The following is a 23,005-nucleotide window of genomic DNA, read 5'->3' on the forward strand; positions in this document are numbered from 1 at the left end:
GGAATAATGGAGGCATGTGGAAAAGGAATGGCAGTAATCATGGGGGATTTTAACCGACATATCAATTGGTCAAATCAAATCGCACGGAGTAGCCTGGAGGAGGAATTCAAAGAATGCATACGGGATTGATTCTAAGAACAGTATGTTACAGAACCTACAAGGGAGCAAGCTATCTTAGATCTGGTCCTGTGTAATGAGACAGGAATAATAAACGATCTCCTAGTAAAAGATCCTCTCGGAATGAGTGATCACAGTATGTTTGAATTTGCAATACAGATTGAGGGTGAGGAAGTAGTGTCTCAAACGAGCGTACTATGCTTAAACAAAGGGGACTACAGTGGGATGAGGGCAGAGTTGGCTAAAGATGACTGGGAACACAGACTAAATGGTGGCACAATTGAGGAACAGTGAGGGACTTTTAAGGAGCTCTTTCATAGTGCTCAACAAAAATATATTCCAGTGAAAAAGAAGGTAGGTCAGAGAAGGGATAACCAGCCGTGGATAACCAAGGAAATAAAGGAGAGTATCAAATTAAAAACCAATGCGTATAAGGTGGCCAAGGTTAGTGGGAAAATAGAAGATTGGGAAAATTTTAAACGACAGCAAAGAATGACTAAGAAAGCATTAAAGAAAGGAAAGATAGATTACGAAAGTAAACTTGCGCAAAACATAATAACAGATAGTAAAAGCTTTTACCGATATATAAAACGGAAAAGAGTGACTAAAGTAAATGTTGGTCCCTTAGAATATAAGAACGGGGATTTAATAATGGGAAATGTGGAAATGGCCGAGACCTTAAAACAATTTTTTGCTTCAGTCTTCACAGTGGAAGACACAAAAACCATGCCAAAAATTGCTGGTCACGGGTATGTGGGAAGGGAGGACCTTAAGGCAATCACTATCACTAGGGGGGTAGTGCTGGACAGGCGAATGGATCTCAAGGTAGACAAGTCCCCTGGTCCTGATGAAATGCATCCCAGGGTACTAAAAGAGATGGCGGAAGTTATAGCAGATGCATTCATTATAATCTACAAAAATTCTCTGGACTCTGGAGAGGTGCCATTGGATTGGAAAGCAGTTAATGTAATGCCTCTGATTAAAAAAGAGGGCAGACAAAAAGGCAGGTAACTATAGGCCGGTTAGTTTAACATCTGTAGTGGGGAAAATGCTTGAAGCTATCATTAAGGAAGAAATAACGGGACATCTAGATAGGGATAGTGCAATCAAGCAGACGCAACATGGATTCATGAAGGGGAAATCATGTTTAATTTACTGGAATTCTTTGAGGATATAACAAGCATGGTGGATAGAGGTGTACCGATGGATGTGGTGTATTTAGATTTCCAAAAGGCATTCGATAAGGTACCACACAAAAGTTTACTGCAGAAGATAAAGGTACGAGGAGTCAGAGGAAATGTATTAGAGAACTGGCTGGCTAACAGAAAGCAGAGAGTCGGGATAAATGGGTCCTTTTCGGGTTGGAAATCGGTGGTTAGTGGTGTGCCACAGGGATCGGTGCTGGGACCACAACTGTTTACAATATACATAGATGACCTGGAAGAGGGGACAGAGTGTATTGTAACAAAATTTGCAGATGACACTAAGATTAGTGGGAAAGTGGGTTGTGTAGAGAACATAGAGAGGCTGCAAAGAGATTTAGATAGGTTAAGCGAATGGGCTAAGGTTTGGCAGATGGAATACAATGTCGGAAAATGTGAGGTCATCCACCTTGGGGGAAAAAAAACAGTAAAAGGGAATATTATTTGAATGGGGATAAATTACAACATGCTGTGGTGCAGAGGGACCTGGGGGTCCTTGTGCATGAATCCCAAAAAGTTAGTTTGCAGGTGCAGCAGGTAATCAGGAAGGCGAATGGAATGTTGGCCTTCATTGCGAGAGGGATGGAGTACAAAAGCAGGGAGGTCCTGCTGCAACTGTACAGGGTATTGGTGAGGCCGCACCTGGAGTACTGGATTACTTAAGGAAGAATATACTAGATTTGGAGGGGGTACAGAGACGATTCACTAGGCTGATTCCGGAGATGAAGGGGTTACCTTATGTTGATAGATTGAATAGACTGGGTCTTTACTCATTGGAGTTCAGAAGGATGAGGGGTGATCTTATAGAAACATTTAAAATAATGAAAGTGATAGACAAGATAGAGGCAGAGAGGTTGTTTCCACTGGTCGGGGAGACTAGAACTAGGGGGCACAGCCTCAAAATACAGCGGAGCCAATTTAAAACCGAGTTGAGAAGTAATTTCTTCTCCCAGAGGGTTGTGAATCTGTGGAATTCTCTGCCCAGGGAAGCAGTTGAGGCTAGCTCATTGAATGTATTCAAATCACAGATTGATAGATTTTTAACCAATAAGGGAATTAAGGGTTATGGGGAGCGGGCGGGTAAGTGGAGCTGAGTCCATGGCCAGATCAGCCATGATCTTGTTGAGTGGCGGAGCAGGCTCGAGGGGCTAGATGGCCTACTCCTGTTCCTAATTCTTATGTTCTTATGACCCATTCACCATAAGATGTCAGCGGTACCTCACATGATGAGGGAAAGAGTGGAAATTGAGCTGGATGGGCTGCAACGCAAGGGCATCATCTCCCCAATGGAATTCAGCGAGTGGGCTAGCCCAATTGTTCCAGTACTCAAAAGTGATGGCACAGTCAGGATTTGCGGCGATTATGAAGTAACTATTAATCGTTTCTCGCTACAGGACCAATACCCGCTACCTAAGGCAGACGACCTATTTGCGACGCTGGCAGGAGGCAAGACGTTCACCAAGCTCGACCTGACTTCGGCCTACATGACGCAGGAGCTGGAGGAGTCTTCAGAGTGCCTCACCTGCATCAACACGCACAAGGGACTGTTCATCTACAACAGATGCCCGTTTGGAATTCGGTCGGCTGCAGCGATCTTCCAGAGAAACATGGAGAGCCGACTCAAGTCGGTACCGCACACGGTTTTTCAGGACGACATTTTGGTCACGGTTCGGGACACCGCCGAGCACCTACTAAACCTGGAGGAGGTCCTCCAGCGACTGGATCGCGTAGGGCTGAGGCTGAAGAGGTCGAAATGCATCTTCATGGCAACAGAAGTGGAGTTTTTGGGGAGAAAGATCGCGGTGGACGGCATTCGGCCCACAGATGCCAAGACAGAGGCTATCAGGAACGCGCCCAGGCCACAGAACGTCACGGAGCTGCGGTCGTTCCTGGAACTCCTCAACTATTTTGGTAACTTCCTACCGGAGTTAAGTACCCTTTTAAAGCCCTTACATGTGTTATTGCGCAAAGGTGAGAACTGGGTATGGGGAAAAAAACAAGTAATTGCTTTTGAGAAAGCCAAAAACATTTTATGCTCCAACAAGCTGCTTGTATTGTATAACCCGTGTAAAAGACTTGTGCTAGCATGTGACGCATCGTCGTACGGAGTCTGGTGTGTATTACAACAAGCTAACGTTGCGGGGAAATTGCAGCCTGTCGCCTATGCCTCCAGGAGATTGTCTAAGGCCGAGAGGGCCTACAGCATGATTGAGAAGGAGGCATTAGCGTGTGTGTTCTGGGTAAAGAAAATGCATCAGTACCTGTTTGGCCTCAAATTTGAGCTGGAAACCGATCACAAGCCCCTCACATCCCTGTTCGCTGAAAACAAGGGGATAAGTACTAATGCCTCAGCGCGAGTGCCCACCTTGGTATGCAGGCTCTCAGCGTAAACCTATACCATCCGCCGCAGGCCAGGCACCGAGAACTGTGCGGATGCACTCAGTTGGCTACCATTGCCCACCACGGGGGTGGAAATGGCGCAGCCTGCAAACTTGTTGATGGTGGCGCAGCCCGCAGACTTGTTGATGGTCATGGAAGCGTTTGAAAATGATAAATCACCTGCCAGATTAGGACTTGGACCAGCCAAGATCCTCTGCTGTCCCTAGTAAAAAAACTGTGTACTGCATGGGAGCTGGGCCAGCATCCCCGTTGAAATGCAAGAGCCAATCAAGCTGTTCCAGCGGCGAAAGGACGAGCTGTCCATTCAGGCAGACTGCCTGTTGTGGGGTAACCGCGTAGTGCTACCAAAATAGGGCAGGGAGACGTTCATCTCGGATCTCCACAGCACACACCCGGGTATAGTAGTGATGAAAGCGATAGCCAGATCCCACATGTGGTGGCCCGGTATCGACTCTGACTTAGAGTCCTGTGTACGGCAATGCAGCGAATGTGCTCAGTTGAGCAACGCGCCCAGAGAAGCACCACTACGTTTGTGGTACTTCTAAGGATAAGGGGTAACCCATTTAGGACCGAGATGAGGAGAAACTTCTTCACCCAGAGGGAGGTGAACCTGTGGAATTCTCTACCACAGAAAGTTGTTGAGGCCAATTCACTAAATATATTCAAAAAGGAGTTAGATGAAGTCCTTACTACTAGGGAGATCAAGGGGTATGGCGAGAAAGCAGGAATGGGGTACTGAGGTTGCATGTTCAGCCATGAACTCATTGAATGGCGGTGCAGGCTAGAAGGGCCGAATGGCCTACTCCTGCACCTATTTTCTATGGTCCTGGCCCTCCAGACCATGGTCGAGGATCCATGTCGACTAAGCGGGCCCATTTCTCGGTAAAGTGTTCCTGGTGGTGGTGGTGGATGCTTTTTCAAAATGAATTGAACGTGAAATAATATCGGGAAGCACCGCCACCGCCACCATTGAAAGCCTGAGGGCCATGTTTGCCACCCACGGCCTTCCTGACATACTGGTCAGTGACAACGGGCCATGTTTCACCAGTGCCGAATGTAAAGAATTCATGACCTGCAATGGGATCACACATGTCATCTCGGCCCCGTTTAAACCAGCCTCCAATGGGCAGGCAGAGCGGGCAGTACAAACCATCAAACAGAGCCTTAAACGAGTCACAGAAGGCTCACTCCAAACCTGCCTGTTCCGAGTACTGCTCAGCTACTGCACGAGACCCCACTCGCTTACAGGAGTGCCCACGGCTGAGCTACTCATGAAAAGGACACTTAAAACCAGACTCTCGCTGGTTCACCCCAACCTGCATGATCAGGTAGAGAGCAGGCGGCAGCAACAAAATGTAAACGATGGTCGCACCACTGTGTCACGGGAAATTGACCTGAATGACCCTGTGTATGTGCGAAACTATGGACATGGTCCCAAGTGGATCGCAGGCACGGTAATAGCTAAAGAAGGGAATAGGGTGTTTGCAGTCAAACTAGACAATGGACAAGTTTGCAGAAAGCACCTGGACCAAACGAGGCTGCGGTTCACAGACTGCCCTGAACAACCCACAGCAGACACCACCTTTTTCGAGCCCACAACACACACCCAAAGGATTAACGACACCACGCCGGACCAGGAAATCAAACCCATCACGCCCAACAGCCCAGCAAGGTCAGGCTCACCTCGCAGCCCTGCAGGGCCAACAACACGCCAGCCCAGCGAGGGCACAGCCAACACACCAGAACAGACATTTGTACTGAGACGGTCCACCAGGGAAAGAAAGGCTCCCGATCGCCTCACCTTGTAAATAGTTTTCACTTTGATTTTGGGCGGGGGGAGTGATGTTGTGTATCTGTAAAGCATGCACTCCCATGTTCCGCCACCAGGGAGCTCATCCCCTGAAGTCCCAAGGGATCCCAGCACTCTGGAGTGTCTTATTAAAGACTGAGACCACTGTTACTTTATCCTCCCTGTGTGCAGCCTCATCTGTGTTAGGAACACAATTTCAATAAACACAAATCATGTTATTCACTTCTCATCTTTTTTTCCATGAGAACAGATGTAGTTTCTCTTCACAACACATTTGTTTACCAAGAGAGACTATACGCTATTGGGAATTATTTTAGCCTTTATACCTCAGCCATTTCCTCAAACATCTGCTTAGAATTAATGTATACCCTGCTGATGCAGTTCTTCCTCCACTTTAGAAATCTTGATATTTCGGATCAGTAGGACACTGATTTATTCTTCAGGCAGTTAGTACCTGCATTGGCTCAACAAGGCTCAATCCCGCTTTTGATCTGAATGTCGCAATAGTTGGTTATTAAATAACAACATACTTGCTGAACAGGATCCAAAATTTAGGGGCGGTTGATCTTTACTTGTTACTCGTTCCTTGAAGGATTGCATAACCTGTGGCAGCAACTCAAAGGTCGTCATCGCAAAAGCTGCCAAACCATAGTGTCAAGATTGGTTTGGGGGTTGATTGGTATATTTCCTATAGGTACAGCAGAGCTGGTCTCCAGTCGTCTTGGATAACCCTTGCCACTGGACCAAAACCAAGCTCTGTCAAGCCCGTGTGATGGCTGGTGTGCAACAGCCACCACATGTTAAAAAAATCCACGCACAGGCATCTTCCACCCTTCAAGATTTAGTTCAGGACCTGGAATATCAGGTCCTTCATTGAAGCACCTGTGAACTTTTTGGCGTGGAAGCAAGTCATTCTCGACTCGAGGGACTGCCTATGATGATGATGATAGGTAACTTGAAAATGGCAATCCCAGAGGAGGGCTACAAATGGATTACAGCAGTGATTAATTTGAGACTCATAAGACTTTCGCCATAAGATCTGTGTTCTCATTCCTCATGAGGCATCTATATTACATTCTTGTTCTGTTGTAAAGACTAAAATCTTGGTCAGTGTTGGCAGCTTATTGATTATATTTCAGAATCTGATACACTAGCTCACGCCAAAGTAGCTTTTTCAATCCTGGTTCAAGTAATTGTAAGATATTGTGGCGTTTTGTGATTTATAGATTTGTAAACCATATGTTACTTTAACTTTGAGGATGATAGTGACAGGGCCAACCTTAAGGAAAATGGCACACTGAGTGAACTTGTATTTTGGTGCCCTTTCTTCGAATTTAAGTATGTAGTCATACTAGCAAAAGTTTCAGAAATAAAGCTGTAATCTCAAATGTTTTTTTATAATTTAAATAATAAACAATGTAAGCCATAAAAAAATAACATTTTATCTAAGTGACAAATAAATTAAACATTAAATTAAACACTAAACTAATAAGCAACAAATTATAAACTTTGTTCACCAAGATATTTTGAGCCACATCCTTCTCGATAGGATGCCAGAGAAAATAGTCTATCGTCTTCCATGATCAATCGCAAATATGTTTTTATGAGCTACAACTTTGAGAATCTCCGTTCACTGCTCGTCACTGATACGGGCATGGTTAATAGGTTCTTGAGTGCTATCCATGTGTTTGGGAACATGCTCTTGAAACTTGAAGTTTTTTCTTTTTGAGGAGCACTACAGTCTGTTGGAAGCAGACTTTGGAATTAGCCAAGTGCTTCGCAGAGGTCAACGCCGATAATATCAGGCCCTCTTGACCACAGTGCCCTAGGCAGTTGCTCTCACCTATAAGGCCAGCCCTAGATATGGATATTGATTTCCCAAGGAACGTGATCTTGTGATCCATTGTTATCCGACTTAGTTTCAGCAATCTAGGATTTTGGCTGCGAGTAACTATAGGTGGGGAGGAAGCTCTATGATCTGATTGCTCCGCCTTGTTTTTATTGGGTATATGCTTGTTCTTGTGTTTTGTTTTTACAGAGATATTCACACTTCTTAGTTTTAACTGTTTCCAGGAAAGATTTGACAGAATTCAGCCAGGGCATATTTGCATTGGGAACAGTCCAACAGGCTCAGAGGATAATAATTTAATAGGACAAAATGTAATTTATTTTAAATGGAAATAAGCTTTAAATTACTGACAACAATTAAATAAGTATAGTATTGAATTGAGAAAAGACTTCTCATAAAGGATTAGTTGAGACGCAACTGAAGACTGACTATCTTTCCATGGTTTTTGGAGTAAAGGAACTATAGAATGAATATCTTACACATGCTGTATGGAGTATCGTGAAGATGAAAACTTGTGTGTTACACATATTTGATTGTGTTTTGATAGATGATGGGTCTCTACACTGAAATTTTGGATAGAATGGATAGAGAAAAGAAGGTACTCCCTATTGAAGAGTAACAGAAAAGTAAGGCATTTCCATTCAGTGGACATAGGATGCATCAGGAATGTGGGTGTAGCACTTCTTTATAATAGCGAGTTCATATCTAAATTATCCATTCCATTTGTTCATTTAAGAATGTTTTTCTTTTGTATTGACCATATTCACAGTAATTTCATATCTGTTCCAAACTATGGTAAGTCCAATCAAGAGAATGTTAGAGAAGAGATGTTGGGTTATATGTAGGGCAATAGCCACAAAATACTACTACACAACAAAGATAGTGCTTTAGGAACAGCTTGTCGTATTTTGGGTTGTAAATGTAAAATTTGTAACTAATACGCTGGTTTCCAGACATATTTTAAGAAAATGTTTATGAATGTGAGATTTATTAGGAAACAAACATTTGGCTTCAGACTGATTTCATTTGCTCAGCATTGTAAATGTTTTTCTGCTAGACTGTGTCAGAGTATGAGATGAATGTTATAGATGACCTTATTTAAACAGACACAAATATTTAAAATAAATTCAGCCTTTCCATTGAATGAATGACAGTTGCATTAAAAATTGCTTGGGTGTCTCTGTTAAGGGAACATTACAAACCAAGTCCCCCCCCTCCCAAAATCAGATCTCCTAAACCTTAGATTTGAAGGGAATTTCAGAACAGTAGGGCATAGAAAACAATAGCTGTTGACATTTTGAGAACATTTTGCAATAAATCAGGGGTAAGCTTGCTACATCATCACAGACATGTGGATGTTTGGATAATATTTTTGGTCTGGCCAGTTTCAGATAAATAACACTCACACAGGATTGGGGTGCAGCTGGTATGTTGTTCACTGTTTGCATAGGGGCACAATCAGATTATACTGCCTCTTCTCTTTCAGTTGCCAGAGATACCGTGATCAGGTTACAGTCACTTTTTCATTCCGGTTTGTGAGATTTCAGCTGCCACGAGAAGCTGTTACCCATTTTTGTGGGTTTCAATTTATGTCTTTTGAATTGAAACCAATATGCCAAGATACATCTGCAAAAGCTCTTTTGTGCTTGACCTAAACATAAAGTTCTAGCTATGTTGACATTTATTCCAAGATTTCACGAGCACATTCAGTGTATGCTATTTCACAAAACAGATGAAAAACATCTACTATCCACACAATTACAATGACACATTGTTTAATTAGGAATTCTTTGAGCTTTAATATGGTGCCCATTTGAAATATGAACAAGTTTTAGGCCAGGTTAGGACATAAGACTTTTTTTGCTGCTTTCTCAATGGATCGGCCAGTTTGTTCCTATGCTCATAATGTAACATAGCAACTCAACTTAAAGGCACAATGTACTTTACCCTACCAGCCAGGATGGTGGTTCACTCACTTTACAGTTTTCTGCTGCTTGATTGACTCTTTTTAAGAGCCACTCTCACAACTCCCACTGATATCAAAAAATGTTTTGAGCTGATGTGAATTGTCTTTCTGAATAACCAGATGTAGTATTTACCTGTCCGTAACCCAAAAAGGGGCTCTCTTAGTAAGTTAACCACTTTTAGTCAACTTTTTGCTTTAAAAAAAAAGAACCATAACATAAGTTCATGTCCAAGTTCTTACTGTGAAAAAATGGCCAAAGATCCCAAACAGTGACTAGTGTTGAACTTTAGAAAGTTCTAACTCATCTACAACTAGATTTTGGATAGGTGGTCAGCAGAGCAATAATTGTGGGTTCAATGGTGATAGCAGAGAGGTAAAATTGGATGTTGCCGTCATACAGATGAAAGCTGACCCCATGCTTGTGGATGATACTTAGGGGCTGTGTGTAAATGAAGAGTTGAAGGCATTAAAGTTGGAGCCCTGGGGCACACCAGAGGTGCCTGCAGGTATGGGAGGACAAACTATTGGCACTATGGTAGATCAGTACCTTGGAGGTAGACTACATAAGAGCAGCGAAGGAGAATGGAGTGATCAACTTCATTGAAAACTGTGGCAAGGTCAGTAAGTTGCATTTTTATAGTATTTTTAATAACGTATCCCAAGGCGTTTTACAGAAGCAAGCAGTATACATGGTCGAAAAGGCTTACAGTGCATGAAAAACGGTACCATGGTTTAAGAAGGGACCTCCAGAGAATCGGGTGGCTGAAAGATCTGCCACTAATGGATAAACAGTGAGAGGAATGGGTACACCGGAATAAAGTGCACGTGCTGGGATATGAGGCAAAGCAATTTGAGGAGTTTGGATGGGATAAAGTCATAAAGAGATTTGTAAACAAAGACAAGGATTTATTAATTAGTGGATTAGCATACAAGGTGCCAGTAAGGACAGGGATGATGCTCAAGTGGGACAGGTGGGAGCCTTTTGGATGAAATGGTCTTTGTCAAGTACCACTCTGAATGCTGTGAAAGTGGAATATTGGAGAAATTGAGCCTTGTGACAAAAGCATGGCTAAAGGTTTCAGTGAAGGTGAGGGAACGTAGGCAATATTGTAGAGGTGGAATTAAGTGATCGTGGTGACAAATAAGACAGGTTTGATGCTCTGCTCAAAATAAAGGAAGTTATCATCTAGTTCAGCCTGTGCGAATAGTCAAGGAATGGGAAATGTTGTCTGAGGTAAGGATATGCTGTTTCTGGCAAAACCAAAAAGATGGATTCTTTTTTCCTCAGTGTTTAGTTGAAAATGTATTTATCTCATCCACAATTTGATGTCAGGTAGACAGTGTGACAGTAGAGATGGTCATGGAATGAAGGTGTGGTAGCGGATAGATAAAACTGGGTATTGTCTGCATTCATATAGAAACTGAACCCATACCTGTGGATAATGTTACTGAGGGGTTAGCATGTAATTGAGGAAAAGGACCATGGATAGTTCCTTGCACTCTGTCATTGGTCTTCCGGTGATCTAATGACTACTGGGACAGTTAGGAGTCAAACTAAGTGAGAGCAGCTCTTGGAATTAGACCACCGAGGCAAAACAGTCAAAGAGGATGGTTTGCTAACTGTATCATACCTTGCAGAAAGGTTGAGTAGGACGAAGTGAGGTAATGCATCGTGGTCAAAAATCACAGAGGATCACTGGTGACTTTGATCAAGGCAGTTTCAGCGCTGTGGGCGGAATGGAAAATAAATTGAGGGGATTTGAATAGGGTGACTACAGAGATGGGCACAAAGGACCTTACAGAGGAAGGGGTAGTTTATGATGGGATGGATGTTAAGAGAAGCCAGACTTTTTAAGGAGGAGGTCTATGATGACATCAGTTTTGAAGAGGGGTGGTGGGGAGCAGGAGCAGAATGCTTGAGGAAAGAACGATGTTGACAATGGTAGCAAGCATTTGACCAAAAACATTTGGATGATCAAGAGCTGGATTTGAAAGAGATTAAGGGGGATGAAATAATTAATATTTCATTAATTGAATTTGATAGTGAAAGCAGAGGAACCTCCTCTTGTGGTGCCATTTTAACCTCTAGTCTTGACTATTCCACCCTACATAAACTTGAGCTCATCCAAAACTCTGCTGCATATATCCTAATTTGGACCATGTCCCTTTTACCCATCACCCCTCTGCATGCCGACCTGCATTGGCTCCAGGTCCGGCAACACCTCAATTTTTTCAAATCCCTCCATCCATGGCCTCACCCCTCTCCATCTCTGTAACCTCCTCCAGCCCTACAAGATCTCTGCTTTCCTCCAATTCTAGCCTCTTGCCCATCCCCTATTTTAATTGCTCCATCACTGGCAACTATGCCTTCCGCTGCCTTGGCCCCAAGCTCTGGCATTCTCTCCCTAAACCTCTCTGCCTCTTTGTACTCCTTTAAGATGCTCCTTAAAACCTACCTCTTTGGCCAAGCTTTTGGTCATCTGTCCTAATATCTCATGTGGCTTGGTGTCAAATAGAAATTAATCTGATCAATTGGCACAAAACACCTGCTGCGTAAGATTTATTTTTTCTTGATGTTTCTTCCTCCAGTTTGCTCTTCTCCACTCTTGAAAATGCTAAATCTTGATGGGATACAGGACTACGGATGCCATTCTCTGATTCTTCGTAAAAGTAGCATGGTTCACACAGGAGCCTGTGCAGTTTAGCATGAGGTATCACAAACCCGGCCCTGTCCCCACACATGCACTTTCCAGGCTACAGGAAATCGGATCAGGAATCCCAGCTATTTTTTGCCTCCCAAACCTAGATATGCTGAAGCCAAATGCAACCTGTGTTCTTGCTGAGATCAGCTAACTCAGCACAGACTAGGACTCAAACCTAGGACCTTCTGGTCTTTGCAGTTTAATAGATGTACATTTACCCATTGAGCCAATAGGGGAACTTGGATTTTAATTTTAAGAGAGGTTGAAACGGTCTGTAAGCAATAATATTTGCTGCTAACTCTACCTGTACTTTATTATAGAGAGTGAGTGTTAAAGCGCACTAATTTTTTGTTTAACTATAGAACAGGGGTGTCCAAGCTTTTTGTTCGTGTATTGTGGAACCTTGAGGCACATAAGTTTACAATGTTTCCATTAGTTTGCATTGATCTCAAGCTGCTGATGCTAACAGATCTTGGTATTCTGATTTGGAATGTATCCACTAATTAGACAACAGCAGAAAGAGCCCTTTTCATATGTTTAACATCACAAAATTCAAATAGGACTAGCCAGTGAGTAATAAAAGCCAATGTAGCATTGAATTGCCAGGGATTTGAGGGCTGGGTTGTCAGTAGCCCACAGACAATAGTTTGGACACCCCTACTGTTGATAGTTACTATTTATTTAGCAAGGTGATGACTTATGACTTGGATGGAGGAAATAAGAAAAAATTACCTTTATATTTGTAAACAACAATCCAGCTAATTTTGGGAGGTTTTGAAAATAGAGACAGCAACAATTTAACTCAATTTTAATTAAAGTAAACAGGTTTTATTTTTATATCCAGAGCTGATAATTTTTTTTAAATAAACGGGAATAAAATGTTATTCCTTTGATTTGCCACTATTCCAACAGTTGGAACCCTAAAGTTATTCCACACAATGTAATCAGGGAAATACTATGCATCAAAGAGTATATAACAAACTCTTCTACATCTGTAACCCGGCAGCTTCTTATTGCAATTCCTGAATTGCAGAAAACCAATCCCAAAATGTGGAGTTTAAAAAAAAATATCAGACCATTCACATGTAACTGCAGAACTGGGGGAAAGGATGGCTGCATCAGGACTACTAATCTACCACAGGAAGTTCCCAACCACAGCTACATTTCCTTAAACAAAATACACAATGTTTATGACCCAAGGATTGAAATCCCAGGCTGGTCTACTTTTTCGGCAGCCTTTACTCTGCTGGGCACAAAAATGAACACAACAATAAAATTATCCCACACCAACTACAGGTAAGATTTAATTTAGCTGTCCTTCAAATTTCTGATCTGAACATAAGAAGTGCGCATATATGGAACTGAAGCCCCTGCAGGCCATTATGAACACCTCATCTGAATGTGTGTGTGTAGTATACTAATCCATTAGACTGTTTATTTGCCTATTCATACACCAATAAAGTAAAAGCTAGTATGTTTGCACCTGAACAGTAAGTGAATTTTCATTACAACAGTAACCAAAGGCAAGTAATATATCACAGTTACTAAGAAAAGAGGTGTTACTAATACAGATATTATTTCTCTACATTGTACTATCAGGCCCTTGGTGATCCCTGCACACTTGGTGTTGATCTGCACATAATAATGGAAAAAGCATTGAATAAAACATATGACTCCATGAGTTTTTCCTGTGTTATTCCCAATAGCATGATAGCCTACACTAAATGAATTTGTATGCTCACTGTATGCCCATGTCAGTTGAGGTCCTAGTTAGACCTGAAATATCCTGGTACAGAATTCAACACCATTTACATAACAATCTCGGTACAGTATTCCACACCATTACAACCTAAACAGCATCGTTTGCTGCACACAGAGCAGAGCGACAAAGATGTGTTAGTGACATTCTGTGTAGGCTACATTTCAAAATGATCAAAAATCAGACCATCAATATTCTTAAGCATTTCACCGCTAAGAATTCCATTGATTACATTTTTTTCAAACTCTCCCTCTCATTGTAATTAAAAATCTGGCTCATAGATGCTGTGACTGTGCAGAATTTAGCCCTTTGAATCAATTGTATTGAATATTAGCTGGCTAGAACTATTGAGCAGTGATGACAGAAATGGGATGAATCTCCAGCGATTTTGTTTGAAAGCTACTGGTTATTGGAAATTGTAAGGTTTATGGAAATTTGCCAAATATACTGTGATCCCAATTGTGTCTTGGTCCAATAGTGAAATTTCTTCAATTTAAGAGAAAAAAAATCTTACAACAGTGCTGCAAGCACTAGTTAAAACATTTTAAAATACCACTTTTGAATACCTACAGCTGCCTCAAATCTTCTAAAATATATTCTCTACAGCTTGTACTTTACTGCGAGGTACAAATAAAAATGTCTCATGACTTCAGTTATAAAACATTTTCTTTTCCCTTTAAATTTTTTTTGAATACTTTAGCACTATGTAATAAGATTGGTCAAGATTAGAAATTCCAGCCTATAAACAGATTCTCTCTCTTTAAAGACTGTATTTCCTTCCCATCTGTCACTATGTGCTGCAAATAGTGATCAAAGTAGAATAAATTGAAATAGACAGGTAGCCCTCCCATTACCCTAATGTTTAATTTAGTTTCAACTTTTCTACTCTATTAGTTATTTAATTTCCTTGTTTTTTTTTAAAGTATTCTCTGCCCTGTGTGTTCAAGTGCATTCCTGGCCTGTTAGGTGAAATCTGTGATTTTCTTCCTTTATGCATTTATAACTGTGCATGTACAAGAAAATAATCCTCATCAATTGGAGCAGGCCAGCAGGTATCCAGCACATTTAAGCTTAGAAATTACACTGCAATATTACTTTAAAAATAAACTGGTTAATGCTTTTGTTACAACAATGGATAAAGTAACTTCAAACAAACACATTAAGCAGAGTGTAATTTCTCGGCCTAGGAGATCACACAACAGACCAGGCTGCACAGTGCAGGTTTGAGTAGGAGGGGTACAGGAAAAGCAAATGCCACTGAACTTAGTAACTGTGGCAATGTAAGCAATTTGTGGATCAAATCTTGCACAAAAACAAGTTAGCAGAGGAACTTCTAGTTTGGCCTTAACATGCAGAGAAATTATAATGTGGGTTTATAACACTTAAAATGACAGGTAAAATATAAAGTGTTTAATGATGTGGCAAAATAAATTTTAAACAAATGGGGCAGATAAATTAATACGCCGTGGTTATTTAAAAAATTAAAACAGAAAATGAATACAGGTTTCATTGATGCAAATAACAAAATAAAGAGATACTAAAAAAAAGATTTATCGGGATCACTGGGAGGAATTAGTGGAGGTCCAACAGCTAACTGTTCATCATGGAAGAAAAAAAAGACAAAAAAATGTAAAGGGAAGACCAGTGAAGCTCATTTTTACTAACTATTGGGTGGAATTACCTTTTGCTTAGAGAGTGCAAGTTGAGGACCCTTTCTGACTTCTTTTGCACCATCAAACAGTGTCAATTTACTGTCTTCTCTGTACAAAATGCATTAACACTTCACTGGGATGTGCTATCTGCCACATTGGTCTTTAGTATACTTCAGTACTTTACTACTTGTAGGACTTTAATTTCTGGACAACCAATAATCCATTATCACCTAGTAATATTAAGCAAATGTGAACTGTGGAAGCATGACTATGGCTAAGAGTGTAGAAATCTGGAGGCAACCATTGAAACTGGATCAAAATGTTAGTCCATTTCAATGTTGCTGCTTGGTTGCTAGTCTACTTTGGGATAAATTTATGAAAGACTAGTTTTTATGATGGAAGAAAGTAAAATATTCACCCTACAAAAAAATACAGGGATGGTTAGGAGTAGAGTCCATCTTCAATATCTTGGTAAGTATAATCCTTCCACTCATGAAATGGAAGTTATCATTCCAATCTGACCTCATTGCTATTATTATATACAGTGACTTGGCCTAGTTCAGAACAGGCACACAAGCCTCATCATCCTACTTGTGGAAATATTTACTGTGCTTGGGCCAATTATCAAAGTTACTCCATTGGAAACCCTGAGAGTTAAAATATGCTTAATTGAAAAATCACAGCCTGAAATATAAAGCCTATTTCCTATAATCTGCATATCTGGAAGGAAGCAAAACCCAACCACAAAGTGGAGCATTCGAAAGATACTGCTGTACTGCAGTAGAGAGGGGAAATGAATCCAATGCAGAATGGTCTTCAGCGTTACAACATAGGCACTTGATCTCCCCTTCTGCCCAAAACTATAGGGACATGAATCATTTACTACACATTAGTCTCTGAATCAATATCTTTAAGACTATTATACAAGAGTTGGACTAAATAAAAAGGAAGCCAGGCAAGGCTTCCTGTCTAACCCTCAAACCATTCAGCAATGTTTCCTATCTACCTACCCCTTTTGTTGTTGTGCTATACTGTTCCAACTACCATTAGAAAATAACATTTTGCAGTATAGTGTAATAGGTAATAATAGCTGTACATCATACAGTAATCCATATAAAAGGCCTGGGATAACTGCACTTATGTGTTGACACAGTCACCTTGTGGGGAATATCTACTGGATAAACTTCCTTGTTGATCAAAGTTGCAGCTTGACTATTTACACTAAAATTATGTATAAATAATTGTTGATTTTACATGCAACATTGATATCTTATGGATTGCAGAAATGATCACTATGATTAAATTTAAACCAAGGTCAGCGACAGATCCAGTAATAGAAGTTATGCTCCAAAGATGAACAGACTAACCTAATGCAAGAGGAACTGTGGCAGCTGAAGAGCTCTCTGAACTCTTTTCATACTTGAGTATCTATTTAAAGCAATGATCACTAATGTCCAAAGATGCAGCATATTCATGTGGTTTGCATACATTTCAAAAATTACATCCTGCATCTCAAACATCAATGGCATGTCTTTACCACGAACAAATAAACCCCTATTTCTGTCCCCTACTAATTCACCCCAAATAAAATATCCAGAACCTTTGTAAAGAGTAAAAATTTTCACTACAAAGATTTGCATCCATTCTGACCAATTTAGATATCAGATCAAAAAACATATGATGAATACTGCCTTTGAAGAAAGCCAAACTATCCCAGAACCTCATGCTCAGTTGCTAACACAGAATTTCAAGGTTACAACGTACATCTTCCTCATTCCATTAGGTTTGTTTTACTTTCATTTTGGGGAACTTCAAAACAGAAATTCCAGCTATTACCTTGGTTCCTCAATTAAGGGGAAATATTGTGCAACAATATGTTTATATATAAATACATGAAAGGAATGAAGGACTCGCATTGTGTATTGACAAGAAAAATAGCACTGATTTGTGATTACGTAAAGGTATTTGTAGTTGTGTAGTAATGTAGAAAGCAGGTTTCCTGACCACTACAAATTCAAATTAAATCCAGTTCAAAGGAGAATGATTGATTTCACTAAAAGGGATAGGAATTTTAGACAAAGACAAAAAATACATTTCTAACATTTCATTCGTACAAAGCCACATGAACAGCATCAATTTGAGCAATTTACATATTCTTTACCATTCACCTGTCAGATCTTACTGGAATCATATTTATTTTTTTGTAAAACAGCAAAAAAAATTGTAAAATGTCCATGCAGACAACCATGTTTTGATGTGTAAAACAATGTGCAATTTAATATGTTGAAAATCATTCTTTTATATTTTCATCTACAGTACCACAATCATGATTTAAAATTCTTTTCTGATTTTCATTCTCTTCATTCTCCTCCTGAGATGAGGGATTGTATACAACGTGTGTCTTTAAAAGCGCTGCTATGTGTAATCATAGAGAAGTGTAGAGGTTTTCTCTTCTCCTTTCAAACCCATCTGCATTAGGAAATTTCAGAAAGATCCTTTTTAAGGAATGGTACCAACAGAATCCCCTGTGAACACTGGTTCTTCTTTAAAACCACCGCTTAGTCCATATGAAACTCTCGTAGCTGATCTTCAGGTAATACAAACGTACAAAGTCATTACCAATCCTGGTCCTGTTTCCTGAAGATGTTCTTTAAAATACTCGGGTGTGCATTTCCATGTCTTTGATGGAATTCCATAAAAACCATGCAGTATGGAAACAGCCACAGCGACGGTGAGAATTCATAATAACATAATGAGAAAGATAAAACTCGATATGCAACATATCTTAAAAGGAGGATTTATCCCCCAATAATATCTTCTCTCTAAATGTTGGGGCATGTTTAGAGTTTTTCAGATGAAGGAATCCAGATGTAGGGACCAGATTGTTCTTCAATGACCTGTTTAATTTTGTTGTAGATCTCCTCTAATGAATCTCCCTGTACAATGGCTGTGGAAAACAAAAAATATTACTAGTGTATAAAAAGCAAAATGCTGCAATTGTTGGAAATCTGCAACAAATAGAAATTGCTTGAAACACAAACAGTGACCTTTCAGATTTGTACACCATAACTAAGCAATAAGAGATGGATTTTCAAGTCTTTTTTCCATATTTGTAATTCCTTATACCAGCCAGCATCCGAATGAATCTGCAATGTACCTGTTCTATTGCCACAACATCCTTCCACTGTTCCCCCTAAGCTGCACGGGTGCTTCTGCCATGGGGGGGAGGGAGGAGGAGAGAGAGAGAGAGTCTGTTGGGGGGGGCGGGGGGGTGAAGGAAACGATACTGTGGGAGAGAGATTCCCTGCGCTTCTTACAGTATTGGTCAAAAAAAAAATTATTAACATCCACCAACAAAGCTTAATTTAATCATCTCTTCTAAAACCTATTATCACTCAGGATTACACTGAGCGGGAACTCTAAGGGCATTCATTTAATTGCGAATAGGTTAGTGGAGCTGGTGTCTGATATGAACACCTTCATTATCTCAAGAGCACAAATAGGAAGGCATTGTCAAGAAGCATTTCCCCTCAGAGAGAAAGAATTCATGTTTCCACAGTGACTGGATTTCAGATTTTAAAAAATGGGAGCAAAGCTCCCTCCTGAACGGACACTGATTCTCTGCTTTTCCTTTTGTTCTTTGCAGAGAGAGACAATGAAACAAACAGGAAAAGAGGGAGAGATGCACATAGAAAGCGCGACATGGGGAGACAGGGACACAAACAGAGGGAGGGAGAGCAAGAGTCCGTGTTAGAGGGAGATAGGGTCAGAGGGAGAGAGAGACGAGCGGCAGCCGCACTTTGGAACAACACAGGTGGAGGCGCAGCACATGTACAATGGTCATTAAAGCAAACAATTTTTAGGCTCATGGTGGAATATAAAAGCAAAATCAGAAAATTGTTTAAAGCCGGGAGAAAATATGGGAAAGTGATGATGAATGTCCCGTGTAAGTGCCAGTTAAATTTTACCAGGTGTTGTCCCCTTTTTGAAAATTATCAGGGTTATTTAAATCATGTTATGAGAGAGAGGAAAAAGTTTGTGCCCCCGTTTGTACCTCAGAGTCTGTGAGAGATGGAGGGAATGGCAGAAGAGGAAACAACTTCTCCAAAACTGATCCCAACTCATCACCAAGGCTGGGGATAATCTCACCGCCTTCTTGAGAAGTTTAACCACTTTATTCACTTCTTATTTGAGCTTCATTTGGAATTAAGAGTTTATTTTTTTGTTGTTGTATGTTTAATGACAGCATTGAAGAGGGAAAGAGAAACTTGGAGCAACTTCTGTCAACACTGCAATGAGACTTGACAGAATTAATTTTAATGAACTTTTCCCCAAAAATGTGTTAAAAATACTTTTTTCGCCATTAAATTTCAAATATGATTTTGGAGGAAACAAGCAAAAATCAATTTTCTCCTCATCTAAACAAGCTTCAACCAGGTCTTGAAGTCCAAACGTTTTTAAAGAGGCTCTGAATTGCTTAAAACATTTTAAAATTGAAATTTCTCAATGTTTGATTTTGAATGATCGACTGAAGTGAGCAGCTTTACACAACCATGCTGTTGAGGAGGGGGAGGGCAAGGGAGGATTTGTAGGTGTTACATATTACTTAAAAAATATTAAGACGATTAGGAAGAGAATCAAAAAAGGGGAAAAACACAAACCATTTTATTTTGTCTGTCCTATAGTCCGAACGAATCTCAGGAGTTATGTGATGGTATATACAAATTGCAAAAAACTGTAAAGTAATCCACTATTTGTTTTGAGAAAGACATAGAAAATACTTAAATTAAACTGATAATGTAAAATTTCGATTTGATATAAATGTTTGAAATATGAGATTAAAAATTGAGCACACAATGAAGTTTGTTTCCCGCTTTTTAATTGCAAAGTACCTTCAAATAATTCAACACTTTTTGTGATAAGAGGAGGGATTAATATTGTGGAGAATGTTTGAGAGAAAAACATGAGAAGGGAAATTCTAAACAACATTTTTATGTCAACATATTATTGGATTGATTCTCTTGTCTAGGAAGAAAGATGAATGTTTATTTTGGTTAAATCATAGCTTTTCCTGCTTTTTGTTTTTAATTCGGTGACGCAAATTGTGTACGTGTTTTTTTGCACTTGTGAATAAGTGCGCATTTCTGACATATTACATGGGGAGCCCTGGAGGCGGTGTGCTGGTTCAAGAAGACCATGTTTATTAATGGAATTGAAGTTGAAAATACAGATATCTGTTTTTGTTCAATTCTTTTTAATACTGTCATCTAAAGAACTACAGCACTTTATATTTGTTGATTGTCTGAGTGCATTGTGATTAATATTTTAATTATGTATCTGGACATACAGCATGTCAGCGCCATAGGAAAGCCGCTGCACGTGCAGCGATTGCTATAGCGACATAAGGAATGGACTAAAACATTGAAAACTTTAAAATTAATACAAATGGCACGAATAGATACGCCTCTTTCAGCTCATCTTGAGCTTTTAGATTGTAGATATGTAACTGAGTGATGTTTCTGAAATGTTGGTGCATTATTATGCAGTTCTTTTATATTCCAGTCATTTCTGACAAGTAACATTTTTAAAAATAAAGTTTGTACATGACAAACTAAAAGCTTTTAATTCATTCTACCATAAACAAACTTGCAGAACGGGCATGTAAATGACAATTGAATTTCAATATAGGTAAGTGTGAGGTGGAGCATTTGGATAGGGGGAATAAGGAAGCTACCTACTCCTTGGAAGGTAAGAGTCTAAATGGGGTAGAAATGCAAAGGAATCTAAGGGTATAGATTCACAAATCATTATAAATAGCAACTCGGGTTTAAAAAGCCATTAAAGTGCAAATAAGGCACTGGGATTCATTTTAGAGGAATAGAATTCAAAAGCAGAGAAGTTATGTTAAACTTGTAGAGAACCTTGTCTGATTGTCTATAAGACAGTGGGGTGGCAAAATGGCATTACCGTATATATGCTTTTAAGTGGTTGCAGTTGCTGATATTGTTATAGAAGTTGTTGTTACTGTTGTAAAATTTGCCCACGGACAAAAAGGTCAGTACAAAAAAAAATTAGAGGGGACATTGCGTCCTTCCTATAATGTGGAGCCTAAAACTACACACACTACTCTAATTGTAGTCTTTCTAAGGATTTATATAGATTCACCATTACATCCTGTTTCTTTTGTTCGATGGGGCTAAAATTCAACTTTGGCAAGATTGCAAAATGAGAGGTAGAAAATCGGCTGCCCGTTATACGCCCCACCTGTTTTCCTTTTTGTATACTTCAATGGAAAGGAAAATTGGGTGACAGTTGGCTATTCTGTTACCGCCCATTTTGTGCCCCCACTGAAGTTGATTTTTATCCCCAATACCACTCAATATAAACTCCAGTGTTCCATTAGCTTTCTTTATGGCCTTATTCACTTGAGGGGCTGCTTTTAAAGTCTTGTAAATCCCCATCTTCCATATTCACTCAGCTTTTTCGAACTCCAAGTACCTGTATAATTATTATTTTTATTTTGTTTAACCACATTTCACATTTACTAACATTGAATTCCTTTAACTGCTTTTTTTGCTCATTCTACCATCTTCTCAATATCCCTGTGGAACTTCCTTTGGTCCTCACAATTATTTACTATGCTTCCTATTTTAGTGTTGTCTGCAAATTTGGACCACTCCTTCTATATCTATAATTTGGATATAGGGCTAAAGTGGGAGATAGAAAAAATTAAGACGGATAAGAAATTGAAATAGAAGATGCTGGCTCCAAAGATTAAAAACTAATCTTGCACCACTTGCAATGTATCCTGACTTCTGCCCCCATCCAAAACATAAACCATTTAATTTCAAACCTAATCCCCAAGTTTTCAATTTCGCACATTTTCATTACATGTTTTCCCTTCCCTCACCTTTTTTTTTTGAAGGATCCTAGTAATATGCTCGTCTGTCTAATCTTTCAGTTCTGATGAAGGGTACAAACCAAAAACTTGACTGACTGTTCTCCACAGATGTTGATAGATCCTCGGTGTATTTGCAGCTTTTTTCTGGTTTTGAGTCGGGAGGAGACCAGCATCGCGAGAGCGGAGCAGGCGCGGGAGCACAAAGGGTGGCGGCAGCTTGGAGCAGCGGCAGTCGGGAGGAGGCCAGCATCGCGAGAGAGGAGCGGGCACGGGAGCACAAAGGGCAGCGGCAGCTTGGAGCAGCGGCAGTCGGGAGGAGGCCAGCATCGCGAGAGAGGAGCGGGCACGGGAGCACAAAGGGCGGCGGCAGCTTAGAGCAGCGGCAGTCGGGAGGAGACTGCTGCAGCAGGGGCAGAAAGTAAACAAAGCAGTAAAAAGAAATCGGAGTGTGACGCCACAGCCAAGCGGGTAAGTGATTAGCTGGTGGATTGGTGAGTATTTTATCTTTTTCTTTTCTCATCAGTAGGTAACCTTTGGCATTGTTGCCAAATTAAGTTAATTTAAGGGTTAAGTCATGGCAGGAGAGCCCAGACCCGTGTCATGCTCGGAGAGCCCAGACCCGTGTCATGCTCCTCCTGTGCTATGTG

The 23,005-nt window shown here is 40.4% G+C and overlaps 2 protein-coding genes across 14 annotated transcripts in view; one reads left to right on the top strand and one right to left on the bottom strand.

The window, feature by feature from the left end:
• The window catches only part of tex11 (testis expressed 11), a 454,209-nt gene that overhangs the window by 371,728 nt on the left and 59,476 nt on the right, over window positions 1–23,005 (top strand). For 7 of the 8 annotated variants that reach the window (XM_070882603.1, XM_070882605.1, XM_070882610.1 and 4 more), the window contains one exon: window positions 7,926–8,505. The exons of the other annotated variant lie outside the window; for it this stretch is intronic. In XM_070882603.1, coding sequence (XP_070738704.1) covers window positions 7,926–7,997 — 72 coding nt within the window. In that variant the 3' untranslated portion in view covers window positions 7,998–8,505. Of the gene's footprint in view, window positions 1–7,925; window positions 8,506–23,005 lie in introns of those variants that run through there. 8 annotated transcript variants of the gene reach the window in all.
• Window positions 17,009–23,005, bottom strand: part of dlg3 (discs, large homolog 3 (Drosophila)) — a 779,594-nt gene continuing 773,597 nt past the window's right edge. For all 6 annotated transcript variants that reach the window (XM_070882612.1, XM_070882613.1, XM_070882615.1 and 3 more), the window contains one exon: window positions 17,009–18,404. In XM_070882612.1, coding sequence (XP_070738713.1) covers window positions 18,298–18,404 — 107 coding nt within the window. In that variant the 3' untranslated portion in view covers window positions 17,009–18,297. The remainder of the gene's footprint in view (window positions 18,405–23,005) is intronic.

This window comes from Pristiophorus japonicus, chromosome 6, assembly GCF_044704955.1.
Source record: "Pristiophorus japonicus isolate sPriJap1 chromosome 6, sPriJap1.hap1, whole genome shotgun sequence".
NCBI lineage: Eukaryota > Metazoa > Chordata > Chondrichthyes > Pristiophoridae > Pristiophorus > Pristiophorus japonicus.